Source organism: Mchenga conophoros, linkage group LG7, assembly GCF_057382185.1.
Source record: "Mchenga conophoros isolate Kocher_MC1m ecotype Shallow Benthic linkage group LG7, M_conophoros_male_GT1.1, whole genome shotgun sequence".
Classification (NCBI taxonomy): domain Eukaryota; kingdom Metazoa; phylum Chordata; class Actinopteri; order Cichliformes; family Cichlidae; genus Mchenga; species Mchenga conophoros.
Genome location: NC_140532.1, coordinates 39,586,317 through 39,600,953, shown reverse-complemented (window position 1 = coordinate 39,600,953; position 14,637 = coordinate 39,586,317). Strand labels below are relative to the sequence as shown.

The 14,637-nt window shown below is 40.8% G+C and overlaps 1 protein-coding gene across 3 annotated transcripts in view; it reads left to right on the top strand.

The window, feature by feature from the left end:
• The window catches only part of snx30 (sorting nexin family member 30), a 15,179-nt gene extending 1,530 nt beyond the window's left edge, over nt 1-13,649 (top strand). The window contains exons 2-10 of one of the 3 annotated variants that reach the window (XM_085279204.1): nt 2,126-2,341; nt 3,950-4,060; nt 4,177-4,335; nt 4,711-4,900; nt 6,219-6,418; nt 8,233-8,322; nt 8,667-8,819; nt 9,888-9,951; nt 13,234-13,649. In XM_085279204.1, coding sequence (XP_085135330.1) covers nt 2,126-2,341; nt 3,950-4,060; nt 4,177-4,335; nt 4,711-4,900; nt 6,219-6,418; nt 8,233-8,322; nt 8,667-8,819; nt 9,888-9,951; nt 13,234-13,370 — 1,320 coding nt within the window. In that variant the 3' untranslated portion in view covers nt 13,371-13,649. Of the gene's footprint in view, nt 1-2,125; nt 2,342-3,949; nt 4,061-4,176; nt 4,336-4,710; nt 4,901-6,218; nt 6,419-8,232; nt 8,323-8,666; nt 8,820-9,887; nt 9,952-10,434 lie in introns of all 3 variants that reach the window. The other 2 variants (XM_085279205.1, XM_085279206.1) reach the window with 2 other exon arrangements.
• The last annotated feature ends 988 nt before the right edge of the window (nt 13,650-14,637 follow it).

Here is a 14,637-nt window from a genome sequence, read left to right as displayed (position 1 = left end):
CCAATTGCATCTGTCGGTGTGTGTACCGATGCAACAGATTTATCTAATAGGCGTGTGCCCATGTTGGTCTGTAGGGAGGGGTATGAAAGTGGTGCTAGATTGGATCAGTCACATAAAAATTGAAGTGCACATTTTCTTTATTACTGATTTTGATGTTCATTTGATTATTTTGAGGTCTGGGCTGTTGATAGGACAAAGCAAGGATTTACATTGTGTCACTTTGAGGTCTGAGAGAGAGTATGAAAGTGGTTGCATGAGCAAATTTAGCAAGTTCACAAGTGGCACAATTGCAGGCATTGGGACAGCAAAACAACTGATCACAGCAGCATAGGTCCTACTTGCTGCAGCTTTAACCTGCAAAAACAGGCACAGGTAGTTTGTGTTAACATAAACATGTATAATTTTTTTAAGTTGGCAAGTTCATATTTTAGGCGTGACCATAAGTGTTTAAAATATGCAAACATGTCCATAACAAAAAAAAGCTCAGGTGGAAATATTACATTGATGATGGTGAGGGTTAAATTCCATTCGGTGCTTGGTGACTCACTGACATGCTGTCGTGGCACTTGATGTATTTAGTAACACCTGTGCTCTAAATATCTGCTGATTGGCCACAATGCCGGGACTGGTTGTCACAAACATCTGTCAGCTCTGCCGTGTCTGTTAGACACATACAGTTTTCTTATTTTCCTCCTCACTGTCAGTGCGTACTGGACTCTCCTGTTGCTTATTAACATCAGCCCAATGCAATTATCTCAACTGTGATTACCAAAGCAGGTTAGCACCAAAGTGTTTAAAAAAAAAAAGAGAGAATTTACAGCATCAGCGCCCGTGTGTGTGTTTCCTGTGTGCACAGCAATGAGTGAAAGCAGTGTGAAGAAACTGTGTGGACAAACTGAGGGAAAGCACTTCTTTTGACAGCGATTGAAGTAGAAATTTATCCACAGACCCTCTTTTTCTTTTTTTTCTTTTTCTTTTTAAAGAAAAGGTAATTGTGCTTGAACATGAGCCTCTCACACAACGAAAGTAGTTCCTTTTCTCATGTGATGCCATAGAAGACTCTGACAGCCGCTGAGATTTGTCACCAGAAGTTCACAGAAAATCAAATGTTACATTACAAGTCCTCATTCCAGCGGTCCATAATAAAATTGTTTGTGTTATGTTGTTTCCTGCTAACAAAAATGATCCTTTGTGCAGTTTTTGGTTGCACCACTGATATTTTCACCCCTTATTTACATGTTTCTAGACAAGAATCAGAACAGAATTGGGGGAAAAGGCTTTTAGATACGCTGCCCCTGCTTCCTGGATCTGAATCTGGAGAAGGAACTGAAAGTATCAGAATTGGTTACCTTGGGGGAGTTTAAGTCCATCTTAAAGGAACGAGAGAATAACTCTTTTACTCAATGTGATTGTTTTTAATGTCGCTCTTAATTTGATCTGTTATTGTATATTTTTCACATGTTTGTATGGGATATTGTATTTGTTTTAAGTGTTATATACTTATGTGGTACATGTATTTTGACTTTTGTTGCCATGATGCCAGGTCTCTCTTGGAAATGAGATTTTTTTTACCTGGATAAATAAAGGACTAATAAATAAAAATAAAAGAATACATGCGTTTTCCTGCAATATGCATCCAAAAGTGCTCAACAAAAAGATAATAGAACAGCATTAAAATCTTCTCAACTTCAATTCCATGCCAGTACAGCTTTAATAATTCATGATCAATTTTCTCCCAACATACAGTGCGGGATATTGGCCCAGTGCACTCCTGAGACTGCACCTCTACTGTTAGCAGCACCTCTTAGTTAGTCTTCTAAACTATTATTTCTTAAGTAAGGCCCTTGGAAAGCAGTGACTTTTATATATTTACTTGGAAGATAAGATAAAAAAAAATTCTCAGTATTTCATGCCAGAGCTGTTTGTTTCCCTCCCATTATCCATCATTCAGTTAGGACAGTGTAGGAGATGTAGGATGTTTGCACGGGCCTAACAAGAGCGCCATTGACAGAGAGGGAAAAAAAACTGCAGTGGCAGCATTGGGATCTGTGTTTTACTCTTTGTTTGCAGAGTGCAGCATCTGTATTTTGGTGTCATGATGTTGTGGTTATCTGTTCACATGCAGGAAGTGGGGCTGACCAACGGGACGCCGGTTGAGACGCCGAGTCCGGCTTCTGCGTCCGTGCTGTTCAACAGGCTGCAGCTGGACGACGACTTGGACTCAGATGGCAGGGACCCCTACGCCGACACAGAAACCCACGACCTTTTCGTCACTGTCGACGACCCAAAGAAACACGTCTCCACCATGGAGACCTACATCACTTACAGAGTCTCCACCAAGGTCTGCTACAGGCTGGTGTCATGATAATGTGAACAAACTCTGTTTTATTTTATAGAAAATAATTGCTTAATTAAACTTTTATTTAGTGTTTTCTTGTATTTTTTTTCCCTTTTTTCTTCGACCTGCATTTAATGATGGCGCAGAGCTTTAATGCAGCTGCTGGAGGTTCTGAAAAATCCTGTGCTGTAGTGTTAAAATGAATATTTAATTAGAAAAACATACCAGTGAGGAAGGTGTAAGTTAAAGATACTCTGTGGTGTTTTTGACTTGCAGTGCATTGTTTTTATGACTGTGTAGCAGTGCAGCAGCACAGGTAGGGAAGCTACCTAACAAGGATGTAAACAGAGGAAAATACACTTGACACATTTGTATGGGCTTTGTCCACAGAGCACTTTAACAACTTAAGATGTGTAGATAGGAATCAGGCTTTTCTTGATGAAGCTGTGAAAGGTTACATGGTGACAGCTCATAGACTCTTATATATTGCAGTGGGTGTATTTTGTCTGTTTAATCACTGAGCCCCTTTTTTTTTTTTTTCTAAATTCAGTTTTCACATCTCTTAATTTCTGCTGTTTTAAGAGATGTTTTAAGAGATTGCTGTTGTTAACCTCCAGTTTAAAGCCACAGACACACTGATGTTTTATCTCAAAAATACTGTGATGTAGAAATGTACATTAGTTATAGTTGCCAGCTTTTGTCACAGGAGCAGCAGCAGGCAAGAGAATGTTGCCACCTCCAGACAAAGAGAGAAATGGATGCTGGAGCAGAAATCATGTGTTAAATCTGTTAAATCTACACTTTTATGTGTATATGAGTTTTTTGTTTGTAAAGCTGTTGTTATTGCATTGTCCATTGTTAGAAAGGCATGGACACCAAATTCTGAACCCACAGTGAAACAAAGGGACAATTATGTGACAGATTGCCTGGTGCAATTTATTTTGCGGGTTTCGCGAGAAGGAGGGTAAGCCCGAAAATAAAAATCTAGAAAAATATTTGATATATGAGGCTAAAATTTCACAATGTATGTATGTCCACATTTTAAAACCATAAAGGTTTCAAGTAAATCAGAGGTGGTTGTGCAGAAAATGTTTAAATAATTTATTTGAGATGGAATGAACCGGTTAGACCTGAATTTGCTTGTGTCCTGATAAAACGGGTCGTTTCAGATACATGAACCTTTCCTGGAAAATGATATTCCGCAAGGGAGATTCTGTAACTTGTGTTTAGCGGGTGGATCCTCTGTTTTTTGTTTTTTTTTTTTTTTTTTCTTCAGCGCTTAATGACATAAACCGATTCAGTGGGGAGACATGTCCAAGCAACCTTTGACCCTTGATGTTCAGAGAGACAGGAAGTGCATTTTTGTGTGTGTACACATGCACTGCCTAGTGTGAATACTAAATGATTTTCCCATTTCTTTCTTTCTAAATTAACTTAAACTGTTACAAAATAACTCACAAACGGTGTAAAATTTACTCGGCCACAAAAGGCTGCGTTCATGGACCTGTTTGACTTTACCACCTTGTCACATGCTGGATTTTTCTAGCTCTTTCTTCCTTTTTTTTATATGAAGAATTTCATTTAGAAATGTTTGTGTGTGTTCTTCCTCAGACAACACGGATAGAGTTTGACCTGCCGGACTACTCTGTTCGGCGGCGCTATCAGGACTTTGACTGGCTGAGGACCAAGCTGGAGGACAGCCAGCCGACCCACCTCATCCCAGTAGGTTACACGAGCTTTGTTGCAACCAGCTGTGCCACTTGCCAATTAGAAACCTCTCACGCTCTCTTTTGCACTCCGGTCTTGTCCCCGCTCTGCCGTCGTCCTCCCATCTCCAGCCGTTACCAGAGAAGTTTGTGATGAAGGGCGTGGTCGATCGTTTTTCCGAGGAGTTTGTGGAGACGAGGATGAAGGCCCTGGACAAGTTCCTGAAACGAGTTGCAGACCACCCCGTCCTCTCCTTCAACCCTCATCTAAATGCTTTCCTGTCTGCCAAGGTGAGATGGGGGTCTCCCATGAAGAAAAGCAGTCCCACTAATATATGAATATAGGTCAAAAAGAAAGGAAAATCATGAGTGCTGTTGCGTGATAAATGAAAATTCAAAAGGCTCAACCTCAGCTGTAAGCTTTCAGAAAAATATAAAACCACAAAATTTAGACCTCTTATTTCCTTGCTTAAAATGTCTTTAAGCAAAGTTTTTGTTGCTCTCTTTAAGACGAAAGACCTTCAAATGGTCTTAATCGCCACCAATACTCGATCTCCACTGAGAAGAGGAGAGGAGACACGAATACCATCATATTTTCTTTACTGTCTAACCTTTTGAAACTTATGTGGCTGCCTATTTATATCAAGATCATGCTGTTGCTCGCAGGACCTCAACAAACGTCAGGGTCTGGCCCTGCTATCCAAAGTGGGTGAGTCTGTGAAGAACGTGGCTGGAGGCTACAAGCTGCGAGTGCGACCTCCTGAGTTCTGCGCCATGGGAGAGTACCTGGACACCTTTAACCAGAAACTGGGAACCATCGACCGGATCGCTCAGAGGATCCTCAAAGAGCAATCAGGTAAGGGGCCGAGGAAATATTATTTAAGCATGATAATTCTTCCTCCTTCATCTATTTTCCAGAGAAGTCTGAGCACAGATGCCCTTACATGCCTTTCATCAGTCACCTGCCCAGCTTTTCTGGAGAGAATCTGAGGTGTTTGTAGGCTAGCCAGGGAGACATAACCTATTCAGAGTGTCCTGGCTGGCCAGTGGTCTTCTCTTAGCTGGACATGCCTGAAATACCTCATGTAGGAGGCGTAGGAGGCTCGTATCATCATCAAAAGTCCCCGACACCTTTGCTGTTACATATGGTGAACTGTTTATCTATTTTTTTCCATTCTAAATTAAACCCACAAAAGGAGAAATAATTATGCTGAATCATAAAAAAAAAAAGAAGAAGCTAAAAACCAGAAGAGAAGCTTTCGTTTGTATAGGATGTTTTTATTTTACCAAATATATTAAACTCTATGCTGACCCTTAGATGTATAAAGCACTATGGCTGGATAAAGAGTTAAATTCTCTAGAGTTGCTTACCCCATTCGTGTATTTTAGGCACACGCAGGAAGCAGCCAAATTCATATGGTGCTGTGCTCTTTGCAGCGTAGCCTCAGTGACTATAGAGGAGCTATTTGTATGTTTACCACTGTGCTTGTGGTTACAGATGAACTTCATCGAGGCTACTTCTTCCAAATGTGTATTTTAGGCACCAGCAAGCAACGAGTGCATATAGTGCATTGGAGCTTGCTCTTTATATTACGTTTCTTGGCCATTTTGCTGGTAGCATTTTGTAGCATCGGCGTTTGAATTTCATGTGCGATCGTCCAGTCTGTACCGGGGACACAAGCAATGAGTTTTAGGATGAGTTGATATGCAGTATTGACTGTGGAGTGTGTTTGTTTGAAGAGGAATCCACAGACCTTTGGGCCTTGTGGTTGATAACTGCAGGCCTAACTCATGCATGAAAAGTGACTGTGTAAATAACTGCCACCAGCCACGTGAAGTGCTGCTCGGCACCATCTGTTCAAGTTGTAGACCAGTGGCTGTCCGCGGCGGCCTTGTTAGAGGAGATAAGATGGAAACTGATGACTGTAAATAATAAAGACCTGTGAGGTGATGGAGTGTAATCCAATCCAATTTTTTTTATAAAGCACTTTAAAATACCCAGCACAAGACCAAAGTGCTGTACAGAAAATAAGTTAAAAACAATAGTGTAAAAAAAAAAACTATGCTTGTGGCTTTTCTGTGATTTATTTCCCAGCACTAGTACTCTGCAGTAACTCTGACTTTAAGAAGTCAGATCTGACCTAACCAACTCTTTCACCCCATCTCTCGACTAGAGTATCTAACTGAGCTACGCGAGTATGGTACAGTCTATGCCAGTTGGGCAGGGTCAGAGGAGGAGCTGCAGCGCCCTCTGGAGGGCGTGGCTGGCTGTGTGACGACGTGCTGCGGCGCGCTGGAGGACATGAGCGAGAACATGGGCCAGGACTTTCTACCCGTGCTCAGAGAATACATTCTCTACATCGAATCAATGAAGGTAGGGAGTTGGTGGCACTAAAAACGTGTAACGTCTGCTTGATGTGTCAAGAAAAGGGAACAAAATAAAGTGTTCTAATTTCTGCTAATTAGTCCCCGGGTGTAGGTTAAACAAAAATTTAGCGTTAACTGTTTAGAATTTTTTGGACATTTTATACTAACTCATAGTAATTAATTGGCTGATGATAACATTCATGGCCAGATGAGGCCTGTTCTCTTGTTATTTCATGACAGATAAAAGATCAACATGAAGTCCAAAGAGATATGCAAGTGAAAAAAGCGATTGTTAGGCTGAAAAGACAAAGCGAGAGAGTTGCTTAACTTGCTTGAAAAGAATGAAAGCCCTGGCAAGCTCATCAAAACCAAAAGACCCGAAAGAGCACAGAAAACAACTGAAGTCGATGATGACAGAATTATTTCCATGGCCAAGAAAACCTCCCTTCACAACATCTAACTAAGCCAAGAACACTCTTGAGATGGTGCGTACATCATTGTCAAGGTCTAAAATCAAGAGATGCCTTCATGAGTGTAAATAAAGAGGGTTTACAACAAGACGCAAACCACTGGTTACACTCTGGAGCACGAGGACCAGATTAGTATTGGCCAAAAAACTTCTTTGCATAGATGAACCGTTTACCAGAATGATGGGATGATGGGAAGTGAAACAAAAACAGCTCCTGACCTGGAGCATACAACATCATCTGTTATGGCTGCCTGTGAAACCAGGGCACTAATGTGTATTGATGCTGCTGATAGACGAGCAGGGTGAATTGGGAGTCATACAGGGCCGTACACTCAGCAAAATGGGGCAGAACTGATCAGACAGTGTTTAACAGTACAAATGGATAATGACGCAAAGCAAAACAACCAGGGGGTTTCTCAAGGCAAAGAAAGGGAATGTTTTTAAAAGTCAACCTGATGTCACTCCAGAGCGTGCTTTTCAGTTACTGAAGGCAAAAAACCCACTGAAGGATAAAATAAAGGCCTGGAAGGGAAACACAGCTTTTTGTGATGTCCATAGGTTCTACACTTTGGGTGGTCATTGACTGCAAAAGGGTTTCATGACAATCCTCATAAAATGATGTTAGCTTGTCCAGTTAGTTTTGAGCCTGTGGAGATGTGGGGTCTGTGTATAAACATAGCAATATTCCTCAACAGTTATTTTGTTAAACCAGAATTAAAGCAGAACATCTGCACTTCAACCACATCTCGACTGTGCAGGCAGAGAGAGGCAAAACTACAAAAACCGTGTCATTGTCTCAAACCTAGTGACAAAAAGAAGCAAACTTATGTGAAATTAAAATATTTTTGCCTGTTTCTTTCCAAACTAAAAAGAAAAAAAGATGTCTGGTTTGCTGAGCTAAAATTAGCAGAGGAAAGTTCTACTGAAGTTTTCCACTGTAAACACATTTATAGGTTTTGGATGGAAAAGAGTGGAAACGGCAGTTCTGCTCGGTTCGCAGGCACAAGCTTAAAAATGTGTAATGTTTAACCGTGGATTAGTTTCATTTATTTATAGCGGAGAACATAAGGAAGATACGCGGGGGCAGAAATTTACCCAGAACAGCATAAAGTGCGAGTCCTTCTGCCTGCACACAGTCGAGCAGCGACTGCTTTCATCACCTTTGAACCTGAATAGAGGAAGTATGGTGTGAGATTCTGCATGTGTCATGTCCTGTCCTCGCCAAGCTCCTGATTCAGCATCTCTGTCTCAGTTTAACAGTTTGCACATGTTGTCTTTCTTATAAAATACTTCGGACAGTGTCACATTAAGGGTGCAAAATAAAACGTATGACCTTCTCTGTCTGTTTACAGAATGTTTTAAGGAAGCGAGACCAGAGCCAAGCGGAGTACGAAGGCCGTCTAGAAGCAGCCGTATTGCGCAAACAAGAGGACAGAACGCCCGTGAGCCTTCCCCTTCCTTTCATCTGAATCTGCCGTTTCTGCATTTGTCACTTCTGGGAGCGTCTTTACTTTTCACTGGCATTCTTAGAATTGAAAACTTAATAAATTACAAGTTAAGAGATCATTCTTCAGGTGACCAGGTTAGATTTGTCGGATGTTAAATAAAGTTGTTCATTTTTATCTTTTGCCCATACAAACATCACAGGATTTAATACACACCCCATCCCCACCAACGCTCCTGCACCGCTCGAGCGGCGATGTTGTTTGTGATTCTTGTCCTGTAAATTAGTCCTGTATTATGTCCCCTATGGCTCCTGTAGCTGATGTTGTTTGTGTTATACCAGATACCAGCGGAGGTAGAGAAATGCCAGGACAAAATGGAGTGTTTCAACGCTGACCTGAAGGCAGACTGGGAGCGCTGGCAGAGCAACAAGAGACAAGACTTCAAGCAGCTTCTCACCGGCATGGCCGACAAAAACGTCACCCATTATGAAAAGGTACGCCTGTGTAATTTCTGTAAAAACACTCCAGCTTTTAGCCTCAGGCAGCACACGAGCTGTTCTTAAAGGTCACCGGAGACACTCCCACTGATACCAGTGTTTCCAGTTTTATAGTGACATAAAGACTGAAAACAGTGGAGCAGTTAGGGAGACGCTAAATGATGTGCAGCCATCGGGGGGGGAGGGTCAACAGATGACAAGAAGACAAACACTAACCTCTCTCCAAAGTGATCCCATCTATTCATGCGTACAGAGTCTGCACTTAATTTAAGATATAAAAAACAGGTTCATTTTTTCAGTTTCTTATTATTTGAGTTTAAAAAAAAGTTTATGTAGACTTGAGAAATATTATTTAATGATGCGAGCACAACTCAGTATTACTATAAATGAACTTTAACTGTTGGTCGCCGTCGTTGCACTGATTACGCACAACTCTCACCTTGTTTTTGGTTTTCTCTACGTGGAAAACGCACATGCTTAGGATGAGCAGGCGTGCAGTCAGTCCACATAATTACCTCCTGTCCCGTTTTCTTGACTACAACTGTAGGATGTCATGAGGCCTAGGAAAGGTGTGAAAGACTTGCTAACAATATAATGATCTCAAGAAGATGGACTACAAATTCTCATCTTGTTTCTTTCATGTGCTTTAATTACAAAGGTTGTTTATTTGTTCTTCTCATGATCTCATGATCTTGTGTATGTTTATTTTTCAATGCATAAAAATAACAAACAGTATTTAGTTTGTTAGCCTTATCCTCCCTGAAATTTCTCTGAAACTGTTCAAGCGCATTCGCTCATTAGCCCGTAGAGACTGTTTTGTACTCATGTGTGAGTGCTAGAGCCATCTGACTTTTTTTTATTATCTGGTAGATCCTCAGCAGCCTCTGTGGCAGATGTGTGGAATCACTGTACAGATTTCTGAGCTCTCACTGTGAAAACATGACTTTTACAAACATAAATCTTTCAGAGCAGCCTCAGAACTCACCTAAATAATTCCAATCTTTCCCTTTTACCTCATTCTTTCCCCACGTCGGCCGACTCTTCGTCCTTCTCCGCCCTGCGCAGTGCCAGGCAGCGTGGGAGTCGCTCATAACTCTCCTCCAGGACAAACAGACTGAAGACAAAACGAGTGAGACGAACTGAAACATCTCTCTATCTCTTTCTCTCCGTCTCTCCACACACACTCTCTCGTTCATGCCACGGAAAAAGACCAACAGGGCAGCAGGTTTACCTGCTGGACTCGGGGCCCCTGTTCTCCTGTGAGATGATTGTATGAGGGGAGTCGTCTCCCTCTAAGATTTTGGTCCGCTAAGGAGGAAACATACGGTGCATTCGAGGACAGCTAGGAAAAGAGGAGAAACCTACTATGTATAGTTTTTGTTTCTTTTTTGACTTTTTCTACTTTATATTTCGAGTTAACAGTCGGTTGCCAACGCTGCTTTGTATTTATTTAACCGCAGTCTCTTACTCAACGCTCTCCCATTTTCATACTGAGAAAACTGTTCATGAAGGTGTTGCTGCTGTGTGGGTCTATGAAGTATCTTAGGTTTGTTTCAGATGTGTTCAAAACATCCTCAAGATGTTTTTTTTTTTTTTTTCTTTGTCCTGCCAGGTTGTAAAAGCCTCTGGGAAATACGACAGTGAATGAACAGGAATTTACTCTCTTGTACTCAAAGCACCACACCTGTTGTTTTTTGTTGTTTTTTACTCTATACTTTTACCAAAGGTCACAAACTTCACCCCTGTCGTTCCTGCACCTGTTATTAAAAATAACCCACAAAAATCAGGTGGTATGTGAAAAATGTTCAAGTGGGACCTCTGCGTGTTTTCCCTAAGGGACACTTTAGTATGTCTTGGTTTTTGTTTTTGTTTTTTGCTACAAACCCTCACAGATAAATGGAGATAAACAGTGTTCAGCGATGACGATGAAGGTGCCTACAGAAGAAAACAAGGTCTTGCCATCTATAAATCACCATTTTGGGCTATAATCTCTGGTCTCACTAACTCAAACTTATGAGAAAATAACTTGAAATTTTGAGATTATAACTCAGATTTTTAAGTTACAGGTAGCAAAAAGTTTTTTGTTTTTTTTTTTGTTTGTTTTTTTAAGTGATGGCAACAAGCTTCTATGGGCGTCTGAGCTGAACGCTGAGGTTTGTCTGAGAGGTCACTTTGTGGAAGGTGGAGTTTTTAAGAGAACAGCGGCTCCACCTTGTGGCCAAGCTGTTAATAGTTTTCTCCCATGCTTTTGAAATGAGGGGGAAGTGAAGAAGTGAGCTACCTCTTTTGGCTTCTCTTGATATCGTCTTTCTCTCACCATTCCCATTTATACCCTTCCTCTTCTTCTTTAAGCAAAGACTTACCTCAGTTGGTGACGTTAACGGTGCATTTGGTTCATAATAATAAGGTAAAGGCTCCAGTGGTAAGAAGACGTAAATGCTTTACCATTGGATTTTTTTTTTTTTTAAATTAACTTATTATTATTTCCTTGCCTAAGTGATAAAACCCTGCACTGAAGCATGCATAACCATCCCTAAGAAAGCCATGAATCCTGAATATAAGGTGTCAGTGTGTTCATGCTGCTGGCTTACAGAGGAACTAAAACCTCTGGGGCTAGTGGAAAAATCCCTGCTGTGTCATGTTAAGAGTGAGACATTGCAAAAAACAAACAAACAAAAAACGACACCCTGAGCGATGCAACACATTACTTTAAATTCTTAAATTGCCTGTTTTAACCAAACGGGCTGAGACTGAGGTACTGAACAGCATGGAAACCCTCTGCGGTGCAGCTCTGTTAGCAATCTGCTCAGCTGTGACTCATGGGATAATGAGGTGGAGCCCTGTATGTGAGGCACACTTTTTGCATCACACTCCTTTATTATTTTCCAACTCCTGAATGGGAAAAATCCCCTCACTGCAATCATAATATTTAAAACTTTCTGATTTACTGCCAACACAGGAAAGCTTATTCTGCTTTCCTTTTACTCTGAAAGTAGCTAAAACCTGACCAATGACGCCCAGGCAGACTCAGTCATGTGACATTTCCACAGTCACCACGTTTTGTCCTCCTGTTGGTTAAGAGTTTCTCCTTCACTGACAGGATTTCCAGACTAGAGCTGCTTTCAGATTTTGTTACAATCAAGTAAAGTAGCCGTCACATTACTGAGCCTGCGCCTCCATGCAACCAAATGCAAGCGCTGCAGCATCCTGACGAGGCGTCTGCAGCTGCCAGTGAACTGGGTTTATTTTGTTCTCTCTCTTTTTTTATTGTCCTTATCTACTTTTGCCTTTCACATTTTACCCTTAAGCTTTAAAAGAGTGAAGCAGCTACTCTGTAACTAGTAGAAGTCAACAATGTGAATAAAAAGTATCTTTATGGACGGAGGCAGCTGCAGTGGAGCGGCCTATGGATGCACCAGGGCTAAAAGGGAAAATCCAAAGATTTACTACGATCATTTTTGCCCATACTGTTGTCCTATAATAACTCCATTGCATTTGAATAGCTCAAACCTTAGAGTTTGACTGTAAAGTTCTAGTAGTAGTCCACTAGTAGTGCTATTGAGCAGTATTTGTAGCTGCTCCCACATTGATTGTACTCATACAAACACATCAGGTGCCAGCTTTTATCAATTAAAGGGATCATACATCTTTTATACTAAAGAAAACCCCAGATCGGTTTAAAAACATTAAATGTTTGCTTGTAGCTAAAACTCACTGAACCCTGAGTGCAGTTTGAGAAGTAACTGGATGAAATGTAGCATAAATATTACAAAAAAAACTAAAACAAATAAATATAATAAAGCTTGAAAAACACATTTCCTGTTCTGTTTAAGGTATAACATTGGTATCTGCTGAGGATTGTGAGTTGTTGTTGTTACTTGATTTCTTATCATTAGGCACTGGTGCATCTGTAGAGCATCGCTTTGGTGTAAATGAAGTAATTGACATGTGAGACACACATTTATGAAACTGGAGGGCATCTTTGGGATTTATATGAGTGCATAAAGATTTAAAAGGGATTAGAGATGTGCACGAACAGTGTAAACCTGCCACAACCAAAACAGATTTACTTTTGATGCACATTAAACCTCCAACAATAGCTCTGTTTAGTGTGATCAATGTTCTCTATTAGCCAGTGCCCTAGTATTATTATTATTATTATTATTATTATTATTATTATTATTATTATTATTATTATTATTATTATTATTATACTACATGTGCCTGCTGAATTGTTTTGCACTAAATATGTAGCTCAAGGCCCTGGCAGAAACTTCTGCTGGGGAAAAAAATTGTTTTTCTTTCTAATTTAATTTGCTGAAAAATTGAAAACAAACTGGTCTAAAGTCAGTTGAGACACATTCAAAAAATGCTGTATATGAAGCTGATTCAGGTTAAATCCTTCAAACAGGGACGTCTGTTATGAGCCTGTTGGAGGGGAGAGTTTTCATTCAAATATTTCCAGGCCAAACATCCTCCACCCCCAATGCCTCACTCTTCCTCTCATCGTCCCGGCAGCGTGGATTCGCACATGAAGATAAGATCTGATTTTCAGCACATGATTAATAAAAGCGACCAAGTCAGTCTAAACCTCAGATCACTTTTTTGTCTGTTATGGTTTTGTTTTTTTTAAAAACCTCTGTTCCTCCTCATTGTGTGCTGTTTACGTTCAGAGCCCTTATTGTACATTTGGATGTTAATAACAATTTTGTTGTAATTATAAATAAGCTTGTACATTGATGTTGTTTTTGATGCAATTTATCTTTAACACAAATTGGGGTTTTTCTGATATATTGGACCAATAATAAAAAGAATGAATGCATTTGATATTTTTCTGCTTCTGTAACTTTTCGTGTGTGTGTGTGTGTGTGTGTGTGTGTGTATTTATTTATGGTGCAACGATATTCGTATCGATATTGAACCGTTCGATACAGTGCTTCCGGTTCGGTACGCATATGTATCGAACAATACAAAATTTGTAATTTATTTTATCAACTTTCCTTCTGACGATGCTGTCTGTGTTGAGCGCTCAGTGGATCTGCGTTCGACTACTCCGCCTAGGCTCGACAGTGCAGCCTAGGCGGAGTAGTCGAACGCAGATTCACTGAGCGCTCAACACAGACAGCATCAGAAGGAAGAGCGCAGGGCAAGCTAGCGAGACAGAAGTTAAGCTCTCCTTACAACATGGATCTCCCCCACCCTCATTCAGATCTGGCGTTTGGAATTATTTTGGTTTTCATGTGACGTATGACCCTGAAGGTAAGCGAGTCATGGACTAAAGTAAAACAGTATGTTGGATGTGCCATACAATGCTCAATTACATGGGTGGGAGCTAGTGTGTTAGCGCAGTTAGCTCGTTAACGTGTTGGCCGTCTAGCCCGTCTAGCCCCATGCACGGGGCGATTGGCGGTAGCTCGTTAACGGAGATTTGCCATGTTGTGGCGTTAAGGTCATTTCAACGAGATTAACCTGAAAGCACTAGTGGGAACACGACGAATATGACTGCACATTTACGCCGACATCATCCTAGTGCAAAGACAAAAACAACAAGCATGCTACTAACTTTAGCCGAGTCATTTAGACAGCTGTTAGCACATGATTCTCCTTATGCTGCTGAGAATATAGCCCAGAAGAAGCGGATAGTATAGCTTTTATTTTGGAAAGAGACATTTCTCTGTAATAAACTTTCTTTTCCAAAGATGAGTGATTCCTCAATCAGATACAGGGCTTGCAATATGGCTAGCCCGACGTCCCGGTGCTAGAGATTTTTTTCAGTCGGGCTACCAAAATCTATCTCTGCCCTGCCCGTCGGGCT